Source organism: Nomascus leucogenys, chromosome 20, assembly GCF_006542625.1.
Source record: "Nomascus leucogenys isolate Asia chromosome 20, Asia_NLE_v1, whole genome shotgun sequence".
In the NCBI taxonomy this organism is placed as follows: domain Eukaryota; kingdom Metazoa; phylum Chordata; class Mammalia; order Primates; family Hylobatidae; genus Nomascus; species Nomascus leucogenys.
Window position 1 is genome coordinate 77824846 of NC_044400.1, and position 22398 is coordinate 77847243.

General features: G+C 41.0%; 1 protein-coding gene across 3 annotated transcripts in view; it reads left to right on the forward strand.

Moving 5' to 3' along the window:
• Positions 1-22398, forward strand: part of KIAA0232 (KIAA0232 ortholog) — a 100651-nt gene that overhangs the window by 55228 nt on the left and 23025 nt on the right. For all 3 annotated transcript variants that reach the window (XM_030800901.1, XM_030800903.1, XM_030800902.1), the window contains exons 3-5: positions 3218-3355; positions 19053-19119; positions 20312-20393. In XM_030800901.1, the coding sequence (XP_030656761.1) occupies positions 3218-3355; positions 19053-19119; positions 20312-20393 (287 nt within the window). The remainder of the gene's footprint in view (positions 1-3217; positions 3356-19052; positions 19120-20311; positions 20394-22398) is intronic.

The window sequence follows — 22398 nt, forward strand, 5'->3', positions numbered from 1 at the left end:
CAAGCTTCTAGGAATGACATTGATTAATAAGATTAGTTTTAGCTCTTATATGAAAATTGATTAAATTTTTTCCCATCACCATCAGGTTTAGATTTTGCATCAGCACTTACGTTAGGCAGAAGAAAATATATAAAATTTTACACATAAGGAATGTGAAAATAATTTCAGAGTGACAGTTGGTGCTAACGATGGATACACAAATTCCTGTACTTCCCAAGACACCATTAACACTTTCTGTGTGTGTAAAATGTTCCCATGGAATACAGAAGTTTTAAATATAAATATCCCATGTTTTAAAACTGACATTTCTGCTTTTATGTGCAAATGTGAATGCATCAATACAGAGAAAACTAAGGATGGTCCCTGAGTGACAACTGCCAGTTTAGGAATCACCTTGAAGGAAGAAGAAAGGAATAGTGTGTATAAAGGAATAGTGTGTACAAAGACACAGAAATAGGAGGGGCCTGATGCTGTAAGGTCAGAAAAGAGTATGCTGAGGAGGGGGTAGTCGAAGGTCAGAGTGGGGCAGGCCTGCAGGAAACAGGCCCTGAAGAGACTGATGTGCTGTGCAAGGGCATTTCTAGTTATGTCCTAGAGACTAAAGACCTGTAGATCGAGTTAGCCAGCAGGACTTAATGGCATGGCAGTGGGCAGATGGGCTTGGGCCACTGAAGGCAGGGAGGTCAGTGAGGAGGTCATCACTGTGGGCTGAAGACCTAGTAGGAAAAACAGGAATACAGTTAACCTGAAATTATGCTCGTTTGATTGGAGCGGCTCATTTTTTAGGGGCAAATAGGGGTTCTTTTGAGCAATATATCAGTGGATTTATTACTGAATGCTGTCCTCAGAATCTGACTGTATCTCATTCACAAGCAACCCAAAGTTTGGCCTAAATTGGCTTAAGGGGGAAAAAAGGCTCAAATAGCTGAAAGTCCAGAAGTTGGGCTGGCCCCTGCTAGGTTTGATTCAGAGCTTCCCAGTGTCATTCAGGCTTCTGCTCTGCCTCTCTGCCTACCTCTTTTTGTCAGCTTGGTTTTGCAGCCAGCTCCTTGTAGGGTAAAGGGCGGTGACAGTGAGCATGCTTCTGGGATCATATTCTCACACACTGTCCAGAGGTCATGTTCCCTGCATTCCCAGCAAGAACCATGAAATGTGCATTTCTGATTGGCCACGTGCCTCTCTCTGAGCCAATCTTTGTGGCCAAAGGGATGATGGGGGTAGTGTTAATCCCATGCAGACACATTGTGGTTTTGGTCATTTAGGCACTGTTAGTCAGGGGCGTATGCTCAGCAGCGAGCCTCCAGTGACTGCTGATGTATTTCCAAGTGGCATATGCTTTTTCTCCCCCAGTTCCCAGTCTCCCTTTTGATAAAGACAGCATGGGAAAGTCAATCAGAACTCTAGCCTTACATGACCTCCCTGTAGTGTCTAGAAAAGTACCTGATAATGGACTCTCGTGCTGGGGAGTTCCTTAGTTGTATCCGCTTTTGGTACTTGATAATCATGTTCTTTCTTTAAGATTAGGACTTTCTGAGTAACTATTTGACAAATGTCTAATATTTTATGTTTATGTATAAGCAGACTTTTTTTTTTTTTTTTGAGACACTCCTAACCTCGTGATCCACCCACCTCTGCCTCCCAAAGTGCTGGGATTACAGGCATGAGCCATTGCTCCCAGCCATAAGTAGACTTTTAATAGTACAGGATAGGAGACTAAAAGGATAACAATAAGTGAAATAGAAATATCTTGGTTCTTTTTATACCCATTTTTTTAAACTGTGATTAACAATTCAATGCTGTTAAATTTTGGTTAAGTTATGATACATTAACATAGTACATTAAGCCAGAAAAAAATAGCATGAGGGACCTCTCAAATATAAGTATAAAGAACAGAATGCTGCCGGGCGCGGTGGCTCACGCTTGTAATCCCAGGACTTTGGGAGGCCGAGGCCGGCAGATCACGAGGTCAGGAGATCGAGACCACGGTGAAACCCCGTCTCTACTAAAAATACAAAAAAATTAGCCGGGCGTGGTGGTGGGCGCCTGTAGTCCCAGCTACTCGGAGAGGCTGAGGCAGGAGAATGGCGTGAATCCGGGAGGCGGAGCTTGCAGTGAGCCGAGACTGCGCCACTGCCCTCCAGCCTGGGCGACAGAGCGAGACTTTCAAAAAAAAAAAAGAACAGAATGCAAACAAGTGTGTGTAATATACTATTGTTTATGTAGCTTTTGCTACAGATTTGATGTTTCTTAATTCAACCTAAATAATGTGATAAAGTCACTCTAACATTGTTTGAATCATAAATAATGTCAGGCTGCTTCATACATTTTTTATTCTGTCAGAAGTTAAAATAAGAAGTGAAATCTCCATCCCCACCCAGATTTATCGTGGGTAAGTTGTCCAGGCTCAAACCGCTCTTCCAGCAGCATTTTTCATACTTGATACACAGTGCAAAGGAAATTTCTTTATCTCAAAATCTATTTGCCTACTTAAGTTAGCAAGGAGCTTTCATTAACTTTCATTCCTTAATATTAATCTACAATATACTGACATGCTAGAAGGCAAATATCAAGATATGAATTTAACAGGACTCTATAAATGTCTTCTAACCAAATATGTTCGGTTAAACTCATGCTTGTGGATTAATACCAGCATTTGGCAATTTCTATTTGTGTGAAGACATTTTCAAAGATGAAATACATGAACTTTTTTTATAAATCAGCATTAACAGGGCAGTTAGGTAAGGAAAAGACATCCAGATTGAAAAGGAAGAAGTAAGACTCTAGTCACATATAACATGATCTTGTATAGAATATAGAGAAAATCCTAAGGAATGAAATTAAGAAAAAACTCCATTTGCAATAGTATAGAAAACAATATAATGCTTAAAAAATTTGACAAAAGTGCAAGACTTGTGCACCAAAAACTATAAAGCATCTTTGAAAGAAATCAAAGAAGACCTAAATAAATAGAAAACATCCCGTGTTTGTGATCAGAAAACAATACTATTAAGATGGCAGCACACCCCAAGTTGTTTTATAGAATCAGTACAATCCCTCTTGGAATGCCAGCTCCCTTCATCGCAGAAATAGACAAGCCGATCCTAAAACTCTTATGGAAATGCAAGGGGCCTTTTCGTGACTGAGTGTGTGTGGTAGGTGGAACATAGTAGTGTCCAAGTTAGCGCTGGTCATTTAATCTGGTGCAATTTCATTGCAGGAGAATGACATCTTCCTGGGCTGGGAAAAAGGAGCTTATAAGAAATGGGGAAAGAGTAAGAAAAAATGTTCAGATCTAACTCTAGAAGAAATGAAAAAACAGGCTGCTGTCCAGTGTCTTCGATCTGCTTCTGATGAAGTAAGTTTACATTTTATTTCTAACCCTTAAGAGAATAAAAGAAGGGGTGTTTTAAGTTTACAAATATGACAACTTGACCTCCAAAAACTGGGAAAACAAACTACTTATTTATTTTACCAAGTAACATGAACATTACCACTTTTCCTTTATGGTATTTTTCCGTATTTTCTGAAGTTTTATAAGCTTTTCTTTTATATGTGCTCCTCTAATTAAGAGTATACACAAAATTTTGTATCCTTTTTCCAACTTGACTATTTCATCCTGTTATTACATTGTCTTTATTCTTTTTAGTGGCTAAGTTGCATTTCATCAAATAATATTTCAACAGCAGTATAATATTATAATATAATCTTTATTACTGGATGTTTACCTTGTTCTTGATTTTTTTTTTTTTTTTTTTAAGACAGCGTCTCACTCTGTCGCCCAGGCTGGAGTGCAGTGGTGTGATCTCAACTCACTGCAGCCTCCGCCTCCCAGGTTTAAGCAATTCTTGTGCCTCAGCCTCCTGAGTAGCCAGAACGACAGGCACGTGCCACCACGCCTGGCAGATTTTTTTGCATTTTTTTAGTAGAGATGGGGTTTCACCATGTTGGCCAGGCTGGTCTTTAACTCCTGATCTCAGGTGATCTGCCCACCGTGGCCTCCCAAAGTGCTGAGATTATAGGCATGAGCCATCGCGCCCGGCCCGCTCTTGATTTTTCTGTTATGCTGTCTAGAATATTTTATGTGGGGTTTTTCTGTGGTCTGTATTATTACATTTGGATACATTCCTAGAAGGGAATAGCAGTTCAAACACTTCAAAAGTGCCATATTGGCATATGATTTATATATTTTTTTGTTTTTAGAAAATATTACAATATTATTTCTTTTAGCATTTCATATAAAATATTTCTCATGTCTTTTAGTTTCCTGAAATAACAAAATAATTTAAAAATGTCTTTTGCAGTTAATATTATGAATTCTTATTTTATTATTCACTCTAAGATGTTATCTGTGAGATCATAACTACTGAAAGAATTATTTTGCTTTGACCATGCTATTTGAGAAGGTATGGTTTAAGTACCTTTATGATGCAAGGCCAAATTGAGTGGATTCTGACCTCTAGAAACTTCCTTCCTGAACTAATTGTTGAATGGTCTAGCATTGCAATTGTTGGCTTTGTTATCTTTGACAATCTGCAGAAGTTTATTCTGTCTGGCTGCCACTGATGTAAATGGTTTTTAAGGCTTGTTTAGTGTTTCCCGCCTTTCTGTTCTCATCCAACTCCTAATTATCTCTGAGGCCAGGAACAGTGGTGCAACACCTGTAATCGCAGCACTTTGGGAGGCCGAGGTGGGCGGATCACCTGAGTTCAGGAGTTCGAGACCAGCCTGGTCCAACATAGTGAAACCCCGTCTCTACTAAAAATACAAAAATTAGCTGGGCATGGTGGTGCATGCCTGTAATCCCAGCTACTCGGGAGGCTGAGGCAGGAGAATCACTTGAACCTGGGAGGCAGAGGTTGCAGTGAGCCAGGATGGCGCCACTGTACTCCAACCTGGGCGACAGAGGGAGACTCCATCTCAAGAAAATAAAAAAAGAATTGTCTCTGAAAGCCTGACTCCCCTGGCCATATACTCATGATACATTGTGTATACCTCAAATAACATGGCCCTCACATCCTAAGTTGTAATTATTCATTTGACTGTGCTCACTGGGCGCAAGGACCATGAGTTACCCATCTTTTCGACAGAGGGAGACTCCTTCTCAAAAAAATTTAAAAAAAGAATTGTCTCTGAAAGCCTGACTCCTCTGGCATATATTCATGATACATCGTGTATACCTCAAATAACATGGCCCTCACATCCAAAATTGCAATTATTCATTTGACTGTGTTCACTAGGTGCAAGGACTGTGAGTTACCCATCTTTTTTTTTTTTTTTTTTTGTGGCGGAGTCTTGCTCTGTAGCCCAGGCTGAAGTGCAGTGGCACCATCTCGGCTCACTGCAAGCTCCGCCTCCCGGGTTCATGCCATTCTCCTGCCTCAGCCTCCCGAGTAGCTGGGACTACAGGCGCCCACCAGCATGCCCGGCTAATTTTTTGTATTTTTTAGTAGAGATGGGGTATCACCGTGTTAGCCAGGATGGTCTCGATCTCCTGACCTCATGATCCGCCTGCCTTGGCCTCCCAAAGTGCTGGGATTGCAGGCGTGAGCCACCGCACCCAAGTTACCCATCATTTTTATCTCCTACTGCCTAGTGCAGTGAGTGCTTATCACATGAAAGGTACTGATTTTTTTTAAATGAATCTAACATTCATTTTTTAAAAAGCCTACCCTTTCATCCAATTATTTTTTCTCTTCCCAGCTGTTTTCTTCTCCCCCACCTCTGATTTTTTAACTTCTTAATTTCTTTTTTTTCTTTTCTTTTCTTTTTTTTTTTTTTTTTTTTTGAGACAACAGAGTCTTACTCTATTGCCCAGGCTGGAATGCAGTGACGCAAACCTGGCTCACTGCAACCTCCACCTCCTGGGTTCAAGCGATTCTTCTGCCTCAGCCTCCCGAGTAGCTGGGATTACAGGCACCCGCCACCACACCCAGCTAATTTTGGTATTTTTAGTAGAGATGGGGTTTCACTGTGTTGGCCAAGCTGGTCTCAAACTCCTGACCTCAGGTGATCCACCTGCTTCCGCCTCCTAAAGTGCTGGGATTACAGGTGTGAGCCACCGTGGCTGGCCAACTTCTTAATTTCTTGAAGTTGCTGCTTCATACAGCATTGGGTAGGAGTTTGGAAGTTACCACTTATACATACAGCTATCTTAGGCACCATTTCATTACAACAATTAGGAACATAATTAACCTGGTTTAAGGAAGAATAGAAATATATGTAAAGGATACAGGGATATCTCACTGAAGCCAAGTGCTAGAAGTATAACAGCCTCACGAGAGACCTGAACTGGGAATTATGTGATAGGCAAAGTCACTTTCAGTAACAACCAACCTACAGTCTCTCATTTCCTTCTGTACCTGAGTCAGGGTCATTCCCCCTCTGTCCAAACTCTGGCTTTCTCTGCTTTAGCACATAGTGAAGAATGGCCATTCCAGCTTCCAGCCCAGCATGACCATGGAACTCTACTGTCCAACACCATTCATCTAGAGAGAGAATCTGATTGGCTGGGCTTGAGCCAGGTGATTGAGCCTGGGCTTAATCAGGCTTGAGCCAGCCTGATTTGATAAGCCCTGGTGAGGGGGCAGGGCTGCCTGGAGGTTCATCACTTCAGCAGGGGCTGTGAGTGACGTGCCCAGAGAAAATTCGGCAGAGAAAACTTTGTGGTTAAAATGGTGGGTTTTTTGGGGTTTTGTTTTAATTTTAAAAAATACAGGGACAGGTTCTCCCTATGTTGCCCAGGCTGGTCTTGAACTCCTGGGCTCAAGACATCCTCCCGCCTCAGCCTGCCAAACTGCAGGGTACAGGCCTGAGCCACCATGCCCAGCCAAAATGGTGTTTTCTTTATGACACTGAAGGGGAGTAAATTGATAATTTGTAGATTGATAAGTAACGTAGAGCTTTTAAAGGAATTCAGAATGCAGATTTTTTTTTTTTTTTTAACAAGTGAGAAGTTAATTCAGGTCAATTATTTGAGCAAAATCCAAAGAAGCTGCTGAGTTATAGTCGGAAAGAAAATATGGGTAGTGCAGGTTCAAACTGGGAAAGGATCTTATTTCTTCTTTGGACCAAAGTTGCTGAGAAATGAGCCTAGCCTTTGACTCACGGTTAAGCTGGGGAAATGACAGGGGCAGCTGAAATCAACTGTGAAAAGATGAAGAGTATAAAAACCTTCTATGAGTAATGCAAGACCCTTCTGTAGCTTGTAGAATTTGCGTGTAATTCATACTAGCTGAGTATGTTGTGTGATGTAAAGAACTTAGTATGAGGTAGAAACAGTGCAAGGGAATGGTTGTGGCTTATAAAGATCTTTGATTCTTTAGGTTATTGCTTTGGGAAAATGCTTTCCTTTGCCTGGCTGTCATAGGCAGGATTTTTATTTTCAACCCCAATAAAGCATATTTGTACTTTCTTGCTCTTTCCTTCTCATTTTATTAAAAAAAAAAAAAAAAAAAGATTGTTGGATTGCTTTTTCCTAACAACGATTTTTAAAAATCTTACCAAATTAAAATTAGCTGAGGAAGTGAATGTGCCAGGCATAACCAGATGCTCAGTAATTACTTATGGAACGAATGAGGAGAGTCTTCAAGTCCCAGTCCCTGCTGCAGAGCTGTTGTTTGTGCATCAATCTATAGATCCCTTAAACCAGGTGTCCTTGACCCCCGGGCCATGAACAGGTACCCGAACATGGCCTGTTAGGAGCTGGGCTGCACAGCAGGAGGTGAACAGCAAGCAAGCTTTACCGCCTGAGCTCCGCCTCTTGTCAGATCCGTGGTGGCATTAGGTTCTCATAGGAGCATGAATCCTATTGTGGACTGAGCATGTGAGGGATCTCAGGTGAACGCTCCTTATGAGAATCGAATGCCTGAGGTGGAAGTTGCATCCCGAACCCCGTGCCTACCTGCTGGGTCTGTGGAACAATTGTCTTCCACGAAACCAGTCCCTGGTGCCAAAAACACTGGGGACCACTGCCTTAAACCAGCTCACTGGCCTCTTGGGGAGCCAGTGAAAAGAACCCTCTTTCACTATTGCCTGCTGCAATAGAAAGAATCAATGTGTGGTAGTTTATAAATGATAGACCATCTGTGTGTCCCCTGGGTTTCTTTTTATAATCTGTCTATTGGCTTCAATGGAAAGAAAGGAGCAAAGAGGACCTACATCGAAAATTATAATGCAAAATTTTATGTTTTGTCATGAATGTTTGCATATAAGTATGCTCATTTCCTGAGGATGATCGTGTTTGTGGTACTGTGTGCTATGCTTTCCCATCCTCCAAATGCCCTCTTAAAAGCGCTTCTCAGTACAGCTCTTTATAGACAGTCACTACCAATTGGTCACAATCAAAAACCACTAACAATTCAAGTTTAAAATCTAGTAGATTAAAATGCTAATGGCAATTAAAAGACAATAATATAGGTTATATTATTATATTAGATATAAGTGTAGGTAGGAAGTAGTGGTGATGTTATGCATTACATGTGAGATGAATTATTTTCTCATCATGTGTGTGACTATTATGTGTGTATGTGACTATTATAGTTACAATGTGAACTGTTTCTATAAAAGCATCCCTAGTTATCAGACTATTCACTGGTGTCATGGTTTAAGGAGAATGGCTTACTTCTCTGGCTCCACTTACATACTTGTGATACTACACCGTGCCTCCACTTTATCCTTGTAACAAGTTGTACTCCACATTGTGGCACTTCTCTTGGCCTGCCCAGCTCGTTATTTTATGAGAGACATTGCCAAAACAGAAGGGCAATTCAGTTATGTCAGAATTTAATTTTATACATTGATTAAAATTTGGCTGTCCCCACGCGGAGCAGTTGGTGAATATTTCTCCAGGGAATCATGACCTTTGATGGGCTTTATTGGTTGTTAGATCCCAGCTGAAAACTGCCTTGGCTAATTCCCTTTCATTTACATATGCAAATAACATGCAAGTCTCTGGGTGTTCGTTTGCGATAAAATGTTTTGCATATGCTTTGATTGCAGTTAGTAATGGGGTCTGTAAAGAGGAATGGTATTGTGAATCAGTCATAGGCAATTCAGCCCTCCTCCAGATGCATATTTTTTAGGTGATTATTATCCTAAGCTGTCTGTTTCATTCCTGTTATCAGTGGACCTGGCCTATACCTGGTATTTGTTAAATATATGCAAACCACTCTTCATTTCCCCCTTTAAAAAAAAACTACTTATATTTGTTTTATTTTTATTGAGCCACTTAAAACTGAATCAAAGCTAGTACTTTATCTCCCACTTTGAGGGTGGGTAGAAGATTAGAAACTTAATGAGGCCCTGTTTGAGGAGTAAATAAAGTTAAAATGCAATAGCTCTTTCATAATACCATTCTTTTGGGGTGTTAGTTTTGAAGGTAACAGCACTGCAGCTTACCTTTGGGGAGCTGACCAGTCCTATTGTTATTTAAAGAGCCTTAGAGAGGCCGGGCGCGGTGGCTCATGCTTGTAATCCCAGCACTTTGGGAGGCCAAGGCGGGCGGATCACGAGGTCAGGAGATCAAGACCACGGTGAAACCCCGTCTCTACTAAAAATACAAAAAATTAGCCAGGCGTGGTGGCGGGTGCCTGTAGTCCCAGCTACTCGGAGAGGCTGAGGCAGGAGAATGGCGTGAACCCGGGAGGCGGAGCTTGCAGTGAGCCGAGATTGCGCCACTGCACTCCAGCCTGGGCGACAGAGTGAGACTCCGTCTCAAAAAAAAAAAAAAAAGAGCCTTAGAGGACTTACGCCCTAAGTAGAGTCTTAACATTCACTTGCTTATATTCTCACATTGAGCTAAGTCTACCAGTAAAATTCTTTTTGCCAGTAAAAGTACAGAGTACATCTTAGTATTTTGTATATGCATTATTTATATGCTGTACAGGGTTATATGTACAAAAAACCATGTAAAGTATGTCACGGCAGTGTTTACCTTCAAGGCTAATTTTGACCATATACAATTGGCCCTTCATACCCATGAGTTCTACATCTGTGGAGGTAACCAACAGTGGGTCAAAAATATTTGGAAAAAAATGGGTGATTGTGTCTGTGCCGAACATGTATAGACTTTTTTCCTGGCATTCCCTAAAAAAATACAGTATAACAACTACACCCATAGCATTTACATGGTATTAGGTATTACATGTCATTTAGAAATAATTTAAAACATACAGGAGGATGTGTGTAGGTTATATGCAAATATTATGCCATTTTATGTAAGAAACTTGAACATCCACAGATTTCGGTATCCTCAGGGAGCCCTGGAACCGACCCAAATAGACTGTATACTGTGTCTTGACACGTGGACTGTTGAACCCAACCTTTTCTGGGTAATACTAAGAGCGTCAGTACAATGATAACATTTATTGAGTGCTTAAAATGTGTGAGGTGCCTGTCTGAATGCATTATGTACATTGCAAGAAGTGATGCTGTGCTCTCTCTACAGACCAGAACCCCCTGAGAAGAAGCCAGTGATTACTAAAGCTGAGAGTGCTCACAATTGTTGTGTGATCACAGCCAGTCCTGCCTGAGGAAGCCTAAGTCCTGTGTCTTTGGGTATATAGATGGCAGTGGAGCTGGAGCATTTGAGGAAACACGGGCCATACTAGGGACTTGGGCTTTTCCCCTGAGCAGCTGTGAAGTGTTAGGGTTTGGAGAGGAGTAGTGCAACCTGACTTACTTGCCAATCAGATGCTGATCAGACCATACTGGTTGCTGCACTGAGACTAACTAAACAGGGTGAGTGAGCTGTGCTGGAGGGACAGAGGGCAGATTGTGAGCACCCAGTGAAGATGCAGTTGCAGGGGTCCAGAAGGCAGATGGCTGGGGGATTCTGCATCTGTTTTTGAAGATGGAACTGTCAGGATTAGATGTGGGGTAGAGATAAGGGGAGGAGACAAGGAAGACAGCCAAGGGTTTTGATCTGAGCAACTACAAGAATGTAATTCCTGGCCCGGCACAGTGGCTCATGCCTGTAATCCCAGCACTTTGGGAGGCAGGCAGGTCACTTGAGTTCGAGATCAGCCTGGCCAATACGGCAAAACCTGTCTCTACTAAAAATACAAAAATTAACTGGACGAGGTGGCTACCATAATCCCAGCTACCTGGGAGGCTGAGACAGGAGAATCACTTGAACCCAAGAGGCGGAGGTTGCCGTGAGCTGAGATGGTGTCACTGCACTGCAGCCTGGGCGACAGAGCAAGACTCCACCTCAAACAAACAAACAAAAAATTAGCCAGGTGTGGTGGTGCATGCCTGTAGTCCCAGCTACTCAGGAGGCTGAGGTGGGAGAATTGCTTGAACTAGGCGGTGGAGCCAAGATCATGCCACTGCACTCCAGCCCAGGTGACAGAGCGAGACTCGGTCTCCAAAAAAATAATTTCTATTTACTAAGGAAAAGGAACCCAGGGAAGGAACATCTTTGTGGTATGAATAAGGATTAGCATATGAGATGCCTCCTAGGAGACAGCTAAGTGGAGATTTTTGAACAGGGAGCTGAATAAACTGAATATGCATGTCTAGGGTTGGTGGGGTAGAGTGGTTTATGAGGACCAGGCATGAAATAGACGATTTTCTTTTTTTTTTTTTTTTATCTAGCCCAGATCTTCTGATCTCTTTTTAGAAAAGGTAGAAAATTGGGAGTTTTTAACAGGAAGTTTTCTGATCTTTCAAATGTTGAAAAGTGAGAATATGAGAGCAGACACAGAAGTGGAAGGGGCTGCTGTAAAAATTTGAGAGTGAGGCACTATAAAATAGACACGCGTGGGGTTAGGGGCTGGGGTATGAAAACAGATTGAGAGTTTGAGGAGCAGAAAGAGCCAGATGATGGCCCAGTGAATCCCTGTGTGTCCACTGAAGTTGAAGAAGCCAGGTGTTGGGGGCACAGCTGGAGACCCATGTACGCTTTCCTCATGACTTCCCTCATCATCCCTCTCAGGTCACCACCATACCCCGCTTGGTGTTTGTCTTTCCCATGCTTATTTTCGTATGTTTACTAAATACTGTTTGAAGGTGTACACAAATACACACAGCATGATTTTGCATGTTCTTAAACTTTCTATAAATTATACCATACTCTATATATAATTTTTGTAACTTCTTTTAGTTAAAAATTTTATCTATATTGATAACATGATCTTATAATGTCTTCATTCTTCATTCCTACATAGTTGTCCATTGTGAACTATATAACACTGTTTATTCTCCTGGTAATGGGCCTTTCAATTGCTTCTCATTTTGGGCTGTTATAAAGAATGTAGAAAGGAACATTCTTTTTTTTTTTTTTTTTTTTTTTTTTTTTAGACGGAGTCTCACTCTGTGCCAGGCTGGAGTGCAGTGGTGCAATCTCAGCTCACTGCAGCCTCTGCCTCCTGGGTTCAAGCGATTCTCTGCCTCAGCCTCCCAAGTAGCTGGGACTACAGGCGCACGCCACCACGCCCAGCTAATTTTTGTATTCTTAGTAGAGACAGAGTTTCACCATGTTGGCCAGGATGGTCTCAATCTCTTGACCTCATGATCCGCCCACCTTGGCCTCCCAAAGTGCTGAGATTACAGGCGTAAGCTACCGTGCTCGGCCGAAAGGAACATTCTTATACCCTTATCCTTGTGCGTATGTACAGTACTTTTTCTTGCACGTATACTTAGGCATCAGATTCCTTGACTGAAGTCAGTGTTTTTTTTTAACTGTCACAGCCTTATAGACTGGAGTATTTGATGAAAGCTATGGACCTAACCAGAATGTTATACTTAAACTTTTCTTATATGAATTACTTTGTTACATGCCCATTAGTGGCCTCCTTAAGAGTTCATGCTTCCTAGATTAAAAATAACTGGTCTAAGTTCTGACTATTCTTCTTAATTGAACCATGAAGTGAAACAAATAGTATCCAGACATTCAACTCATAGCTTTCTGAGCGTCTGTAGCCAAATATCCTTCAGGAAGTTTACTTGTTAGATATCTAAAGGGAAAAGAAACTGCCATCTCTGTATGAAAGTAAGAAACAGGACTTTTTTGCATATAATAAAAAATAGGGTTTGCCTGGGTGCGATGGCTCATGCCTGTAATCCCAGCACTTTGGGAAGCTGAGGTGGGTGGGTCGCTTGAGCCTGGCAGTTTGAAACCAGTTTGAGATGGGGTTTTGCAGAAACCACGTCTCAGCCAAAAAAGAAAAAAAAAAAAGCCAGGTGTGGTGGCACACGCCTGAGTCCCAGCGCTTGGGAGGCTGAGAAAGGTGGGAGCAACACGTGAGTCCTGGAGGTCAAGGATATGGTGAGCTGTGATCGTACCACTGCCCTCCAGCCTGGGTGACAGAGCAAGATCCTATCTCAAAAAAAAAAAAAAAAAAAAAAAAATGCGGGGAGGGGTTTGCCTAAATCAGTAAGGTGCTATAATGAACTGAGAAAATTGAAGGACTTAATTCAAGTTGAAGTATTTTCCTCTTTTTGTAAAATGATGAAATGGAGGCTCAGAAGTTAAATAACTTGTCCAGCTTCACACAGCACAGCAGGTCTCATGAGTCCAGATCTTGTTCCCTTTATGTTACATCACCCTGCTAAAGAGCAGGGTTACCTTTTCCTAAGCCTCAATTGATCACGTTATTTAATTATTATAACAGTTTCATATCCTCTATTTTTTGTTGAAAATTTTAACCTTCTTTTTTCTCAGCATTCTAAAGAGTACATAATCTGTGCCCTAGATCATCTTTGAAGATATTTATCCATTGGATACTTCTCTCCTACTCTGTATCATTTTCTAGAGAGCAAATGTGCATGAGAGCTGGAGGCAGGCCAGTTTTTGTAGACCATTCCGTGTTCAAAGATAAGAATCACGGCTCTCATACAGGGGCCTTGGCAGAAACAGCTTTTTATTTAGAGGAGTTTTTTTTCACTTTGTGTTGCTTCTCTGGTTATTGAAGGCATGAGTTTGTGAACCCTGGCACATATTCTCAGTCTTCTCACTTGGTGGTCTTTTGCTTATTTGCTTAACATTAATTTAGTTCTGAATTTTAAAAGGGTTTTTAAAACTTCTAGTCATTAAAGTATGGAATTGATCCTTTGCTTTCCAGTAAAATGATTACTATGATCACCAGTAGTCCTTCTATCAGTATCTAGTTGGGTTTCCTGCCACTAATCTTCCAACTCTGCTTTAAAACTAAAGACTAAGATATGAAAAACTGTAGAAGAGCTCCGTGTGCAGGGTTGGGCTGAAAGTAGGAGTGTTTGAAAGCGTGTGCTTCGGTTATTGCTGCATGACTAAGTACCCCAAAACTTAGTGGCTTGAAACAACTATTTACCCACAATTCTGTGAGTTAGCTAGGGCTCAGCTGGGAGGTTCTTCTGCTGTTCTTGCTTGGGGTCTATGATGGCAGGTGGAGCTGAAACATCCAGGATTGCTTTCCTCATGTGACTGGTGCTTCAGCGAGCATGGCTGGGAGCTGTGACCTTTCCCCACGTGGCAGATGGAGAACACTCAGAAGGTAGCATTCCAGGAGGGCATCTGTCACACTCGGCAACATCTTTTTATGAAACCCAGTCACTGTGGGAGGGGCCCAACCTAGGGGCAAGTGCTGGGAGGCACAATTCATTGGGAGCACCAGAGTAACAGCCTTTCCTCTGACAGTTACTTTCTAGAGAGATTGAGTAGACAGGTTCTGGACTTTGGGATACTAGGCACCCCTGAGGCAAAGCATGAGACACCATAATGAAAATTGGGGACTGACTCCCCCTTCACTTTCTGGTGCCTGACAAATAGGTTTATCTTCCAAAGACAGAAGTGTGGAAGATTTCTTAATGAGGAAGAGGTTGCTGTAAAGAAGAAACATTTGGCCGGGCGCGGTGGCTCACGCTTGTAATCCCAGCACTTTGGGAGGCCGAGGCGGGCGGATCACGAGGTCAGGAGATCGAGACCGCGGTGAGACCTCGTCTCTACTAAAAAATACAAAAAAAATTAGCCGGGCGTGGTGGCGGGCGCCTGTAGTCCCAGCTACTCGGAGAGGCTGAGGCAGGAGAATGGCGTGAACCCGGGAGGCGGAGCTTGCAGTGAGCCGAGATTGCGCCACTGCACTCCAGCCTGGGCAACAGAGCGAGACTCCGTCTCAAGAAAAAAAAAAAAAAAGAAACATTTGAGGGACGAGATGATCCTTTAAAAATTATAAACACGATAATAGAAATGAAAAACTCAATAGACGGTTTGGAAGACAGCTCTGGAAATCTTCCAGAAAGTAGAACAAAAAGATGAAGAAATGGTAAACAGGAGACAAAAGAAATTAGGGGACCAGTACAGGAAATTCAGTAACCAGCTATTAGGAAATGTGTCCATAATACTAGCACCCTTTTCCAGATGTAGAAACTAAGGCTTTGATAGGTAAATGATTTATGTAGGGTCATGTTGTTAACCCTGGGGTGAAACTTAGAACCAGATCTCCTTGACTCTATTGAGCCATGTGCAAATGGAACAGGCAGTTAACACTGAGTATCATGTAGGTTAGTGATCACACTATGGCAGCACCTGTCCAGCATTTAGGGAATATCCAGTCTAAATGAACCCTCCATAAAAGAGAAACCTGTAAGATGATTAATACGGCACAGAAACCTTTGAGTATGGAGAGGAGAGATGAGGCAGAATAAGTCAAATTGCCTTTCTTTTACTTTACACTTAATAACTAAGGTCCAAGTCGAGAAGGATGGGAAGTATGGAGAAGATGGAGAAATACTGGAAATGTTGTAGGGATGGGAAGTGATAGGAATTTGTCAGGGAACAAATAAGACCCTCATGAAGTAATAGGACACCAGTTGCTGTGTTTGACTGGGGCTCAGTCTCCATCATCATTTAACTCTTCAACCCCACCCCACAGCCAGGAGCAGAGAGTGTAGCAGTAGCAAGAACCTAGTATTGGTCAGAGAGAGAAGGAGCAGGCCATGAAGTCCAGGGAGAATCCAGAGGGGTTTTGGTGGTATGCATTAGGTTAATTATCTTTTTACTACTCCAACCTCAAAATCAAATCATAGCAAAAATTAAAGGCATTTTTGAAGTGATGAATCAAAAAACAAGATTGTAGAAAATTAAAGATGTACAAAATCTAGAAATGACACCAACATTTAAGTGACTAAGGTGACAGGGACTCTGGATGCCTCACATGTGTTATGTTAGATTTTTTTAGTGAATCTTGGGAGGGAAGTGGTGGCATTCTTGGGTATAGAAAGAGGAAGTGGCACACATGCCCTTTGCTGCCCAGTGAATGTAGCAGGGCAAGAATTCAGACCCAGGCCAGCATGACTCCAAGCCCCAAACCCAAATACATTCAACTGAGTCCTCTTCTCAGAGAAATTAGAGTGATTATCATGTAAATCTCAGGAGGACAGGGGTCCTCATAACCATTTGTTCACTGGGTGCGTGAATGAGCCAGTGAATGGTAAACTAGTGGCTGGCTGGCCATGCATTCTGAGGGTTGCTCGCTGAGCGTGTCCTGAAACTTGCCAGCGTCTGTATGTGGCTCGCCACTTTGCAGGTTTGGAGTACTATAATTTGAATTTTAGAGTGCTCTTAACGGTTTGCAGAGTGTTTTACATGTATTGGATACTGGAAGATGGGTGGATATTATCCATTTTACAGTTAGGAAAAGCAATTCATGAGTTCAATGGTGGAATGGTAGCATTTTTTTCACCTATAGCTTATGCTCCCTTAGAGTTGTTATTAAGATATAACTTAATCTTTCTTTGTTTTTTAAGATCCTATAGACTCTCAAAATATTATTGAATGGCCTTATGGATATGCTATGCTACTGAAATTTGATTATTTTTTCTAATGGTTTATATAATTGGGAAAGTGAATAAAAATTTCTCATTAAAGCTGTAAATTAACACTTTGGAACACCTGCCAGGAGACAACAAAGGGTGATGACAGCTTCTGCTGTGCCTCTATACTTCCCAGCTTGCTGTGATGGTGACCCAGGGTTCTCATGATTTTTTATTTTTTATTTTTTATTTTTTTGAGACCGAGTCTCACTCTGTTGCCCAGGCTGGAGTGCAGTGATGCAATCTCGGCTCACTGCAACCTCCACTTCCTGGGTTCAAGCAGTTCTCCTGCCTCAGCCTCCCAAGTAGCTGGGATTATAGGTGCCTGCCACCATGCCCAGCTAATTTTTTTGTATTTTTAGTAGAAACGGGGTTTCACCATGTTCGCCAGGCTAGTCTTGAACTCCTGACCTCAAGTGATCCACCCACCTTGGCCTCCCAAAGTGCTGGGATTACAGGTGTGAGCCGCTGCGCCCAGCCGATTTTTTAAAAAATATATAAGATGCTACAGGTAGTCAAGAAAAGAACAGAAAAACCTGGTTGGTAGAGCTTGCTTTTACACAAAGAGGAAGGAGTAAGCTCATATTTTGCTGTTTAAACATGAGAGCAAAAAAATATAGATGTTTATATATGACAGCAAATATATATATATCACTCATATATAGTATACATATTTACTTATATATTAATAAATATATGTGTGTATATGTAATTAATTTCTAAGACAAAGCATGAAAAAAGATGTAGTCACTAGGCTGTAATGACCATTCTGATTAAATGGGACCCCATTTTAGAGTATTGGAAGACGTTTAATAAGTGATCCCTAGAGGTTCAGGGTTCTGCATTGGGAGACTAGCCCTAGGTTTAAAAACCTAGTGACATAGGCTTGCTGTACAGAACAGTATGCAGTGTGTCAGCTGACACTGGTGTTGGTTTCACGATCTGAAGGAAATGGAATATAATTGCCGTCCTTGTCACACCTTGAGCATTATGGTAAGCAGGTGCTTTCTGGTGCAACTGTTTGTGGTTGAACAGTGTTTATGACTAATATCTGCCATGGTTTTTAAGAGTGTTTTTAAAGGAAAGGGCAACTCTTGTCTGGCCTATTTTTCTATCTTCCTATTAAAAGCTGTGGTATGACGTGGACAGAATGTAACTTTAGGTGTTTACAATTAACTGTTTTCATTGTAATCTGTTTCTTGCTACTCAAACTGTGCAACTGTGGGATTTCTTATTTAGGATATCTATAATATTTGTGCTGAGTCATTTTCAGTTAAGTGAATGGGGTAAAGTTCTATTTTTAGCCCGTCAAGGCCTAGTGAGGGCACTGGCTTAGCAGAACTCTCCATCACGCGCATCTGTTTGGGTTATGCCCACCAATAAAGACTTGATTCCAGTTTAAATAGGACTTTGGTCACTGAATAAATCTAAAGTTTCTGAGAAATATGCTGACTTTTTTTGTCCACTGTGAAAAAATTTTTTTTTCTTCCTGTGAGAAATTGAGACTCTTAAAAGTTAAAAGTCTACATAATGAAAGATTATTTGCTTGTGCCTGTTTTCAACATTCATTTTTCTTTAAAGGTTGACTCTTATTTTTACCCTCCCAAATCCAGACTTTTCTATGTACTCTCCTTAAATTTTAAACTCCCAAGCTTTGTATAGAAGTCGGTAATCTGGTCCAGATGCTGAAAAGAAGACAAAGCTTTCACACTCACAATATTGGCTTCGTTTTCTGGACTTTTGTTGTTGTTGTAATCATGAGTGCTCATGTTTCTTTAAAACAGAAAAAAAAATCACCTTGTTTTTTTCAGGGTGTGAGCTCCTAGAGAACTAAGATGAGGTTTTGTGATTTCCCTTTGTTTTAAGTCTGGTATAAGGTCTCGCTCACATAAATATTTAATACTCTTTTTGATGGTGACTGACTTTTGGTCATATGATGGACATTTAGGCCCTTAAATCTGCCCCATGAGCAAGATGACACACCTTTGGAAAAACAGAAGCTATTCTGGGAGGTACATGAATATGTTCACATTTTATCACTAAGTTTCATTTAATATGCTTTATTAGTAATAAGCATGTATACCAATTTGTATCTACAAACCTATAATTTTTTAAACTGTAGTATTCACGTAAATATTGGTACTATATTTATTTTGGAACATGGATGATTTGTAAAACCTATGTATTAAAACAAAAGTATACAAATACCTGATTTGTACATACCTGGCTGTAACCTAACGTGTCTTTTTGTTGTCATGCAGAGCTCTGGTATCGAGACTTTAGTGGAGGAGCTCTGCTCCAGACTGAAAGACCTTCAGAGTAAGCAAGGTGAGGTCAAAAGCACTGTGTGCACACATGCCAGGATTACATCCCTGAGGAATCTGGATTGGGGAAAATCTTAGAATTGATCAGAAAAGAAAACAACCAGAACAAAGTCTTTGTGTCCAGTGTGTGTCACTAGGCCAGCCTCATGCTCCATCTGCAGCTCTGTTAGTGGCTTCCGTGTCAGTCCCAGCAGTCACTCATAGAGATTCCTGCAACCAAGGGAGGGACTTAGTCCACAGGTGCCCTTAGAGATAGGAAACACTTCATGGTTTTCTGTTTTTTGGGGATTTTTTGTTGTTGTTGGCTTCAAGTTGAAGCTCAGAGATCAGGAGCAATATTGTCTCTTTCCTTTCCCCATCCTTGCCCCTCTGCTAATATCCACCTGTTGATGTCAAGACTGCTAAATTAAGACATTAAATTAAGATGTTAAGACATGAATTACTTCAGGTTTGGAAGGGACTTCTGTTTTGACTCAGCTTTTTTGGAAACACAGACTTGTCAAGCTTATTTAGTTATTTCGATATATGAATCTTCCTCATGCTTTTTCTAACTTTTCTGCAATCCCTAAGAATGAGACCTTCATATTAAGCGTAAGGGTCCTTGTTTCCTTGCCCTCTTCATGGTCATTTTGCTGCCCACCAAGCCTTGAGCCTGCCTCTTAAGGGCACAGTTTATTTGTAACCTAAGGCAGTATCCTAGGCTAAACTAAAGGTATAGCCCTTTTTCCTGTTTTAGTTGAAATAGCCCTTGCTCACCTACATGTTAAGTAATGGAGCAAATTGTAATAAAGAATATTCTTTACAGATTAGTTTTAGTCAAGATGAGTCAATGTAAAGTCTATGCATATAGAATTTTGTGAGAAAATATTTTTGGAATCTAAACAGATGTTCTGTCCTTCTGGTCTAATTAATAAGTACATAGGGGACTTCAGTCTCTTAATTAAGTGCCTCTAGAGCACTGTATCAGTGACAGGATGAACAACTCTCACCTCTTGGCCTAATGCTAATGTGGTTTAATCGGAGAATTCCCCCTGGCACACTGAAAAAATAGATTTTTATTAAAAAGATCTGTATCGAGTTTGCCTTTTAAGCACCGTCTCTATTTCTTGTTAAAATTAATTGAGAAACTTTGAAATACATGGGCATTTATTAACTAGATATAAGATAAATCTTTCTGAATTTTTGTTTCATAACAGAAGAGAAGATTCACAAAAAGTTAGAGGGGTCTCCCTCTCCAGAGGCAGAATTATCCCCTCCAGCAAAGGATCAAGTGGAAATGTATGTAAGATTGTATTCAGTAATAAAGTGTGCATTTGTTAAAATCAAGTGAATAACTACTACATGGTTTCCATTTTCTGTTTGTCATCTTGTTTAGTTTCATTATATATAATTTAAGAAACATTTATCGAGTGCTTATGTGCTTGACACGGAGAATTCAAAGGTGAAATAAGATGGTTCTGTCCTTGGTGTGCATATTCAATACATATTTGTGTAACAAATGAGTGAAACAAAGAAGGTTATTATTTGCTAAGTCTATGTATGTACTATTACCTTTAATATTTACAACAGCCCTTTGAGACAGCTGTAAGAAATTAGGATTATCAGCCGGGCACAGTGGCTCGTGCCAGTAATCCCAACACTTTGGGAAGCCAAGGCAGGTGGATCACCTGAGGTCAGGAGTTCGAGACCAGCCTGGTCAACATGGTGAAACCCTGTCTCAAAAATTAGTCGAGCATGGTGGTACATGCCTGTAATCCCAGCTACTCAGGAGACTGAGACAGGAGAATTGCTGGAACCCGGGAGGCAGAGGTTGCAGTGAGCTGAGATTGTGCCATTGCACTCCAGCCTGGGCGACAGAGTGAGACTCTGTCTTATATAAAAAAAAAAAAACAGGAAAGAAATGATTATCCATGTTCACAAGCAAGAACACTGAGTTCCCACTGTTTACTGCAAAGGGAACATAGGCAAATCCTTGACCTGCCAAACCTGCTTCCTAAAGATACTTTTATTTTTTTCTTTGTAAATAATTAGTCTTAAAATAATCTGCATTATAAACAGACTTCCCTATTATTCTTTTTATTTTAATCTTTCGAACCTCTGAAACCTAAGAAAAAAATAGTATTTCCTTGGTTTGTATAGACCTATATTGTCCAGCACAGTAGCTGCAAGCCATGTGTGACTACTGAGCGCTTGAAATGGGGCTAGTTCAAACCGTGATGTGCTGTCAGTGGACAATTCTCATTGGATTTCAAAGACTATCTATAAAAAATAATGTAAAGTATTAAACATTTTAAAATATTGATTACATGTTGAAATGATAATATCAGGATTTTAGTTAAATATATTACTGGAGTACATTTCACCTATTTCTTATGTTTTAATGTGCCTGCTAGAACACTTAAAATTACATAGGAAGCTCAAAATATATTTCTGTTGGTCAACTCTGACACAGACTGAGAAAGAGAATCAAGTTTAGGCCCTTTGAAAATATGGCCTTTTACCACTTCATGTGTGACCTTGAGCATTGCCTCTGAAACAACAGTCCCCTCAGTAGCCAATGTGACTTTAAATTCTTCCTTTTGCAATCTGTTCTGCTCTGAAATCTTCAGTGGCTCCCAGTTTCCTAGCAAATCAAAAACACTCTCATTTTCAAGCCCCCTGAAACCAGCCTCCCTGGCTTTTTCTGCCCTGCATTTCTAGTGATCACTGCTCTAATTACTTTTCCATTCTGTGAGCATAACATGTATGTCTTCGTGTCCTGACACAGGTTCTCAGGCCTCACAGGTAGTACTCACTAAACTTGTGGAATAAATCTGGAATTTCAAGGCTCAGTTGTGGCCCACTTTAATTGTTCTAGGCCTCACCAACATCCTCTTTCTGAATACTTGAATGTGATCATTCCTACCATTTCTGAGGGCCTGCTTCAATGCCAGGCAGTATGCTAGCGGTTACTTAAGAAGCTGCTGTTCCGACTCATTTTGCATATTAATTCCTTTACTCCTCACAACTCTGAGAGGTAAATATTACTAGCTCTATTTTGTAGGTGAGGAAACTGAGCTATGGAGAGGTTAAGTAACATGCCTAAGGTCACACAGCTAGTAAAGCAGGCAGAGCCAGGATTTGACCTCAGAGAATGTGGCTTTAGAGCTCATACTCTTGACTGATTGCTACCAAACTTTTTAACTGCATGTATCTTCAATGCTCACAATAACTTCGTGAGGTAAGTCGTAGGATCACCATTTTGCAGTTGAGGAAATAGTCTGAAGCAGTAAATAATGAGCTT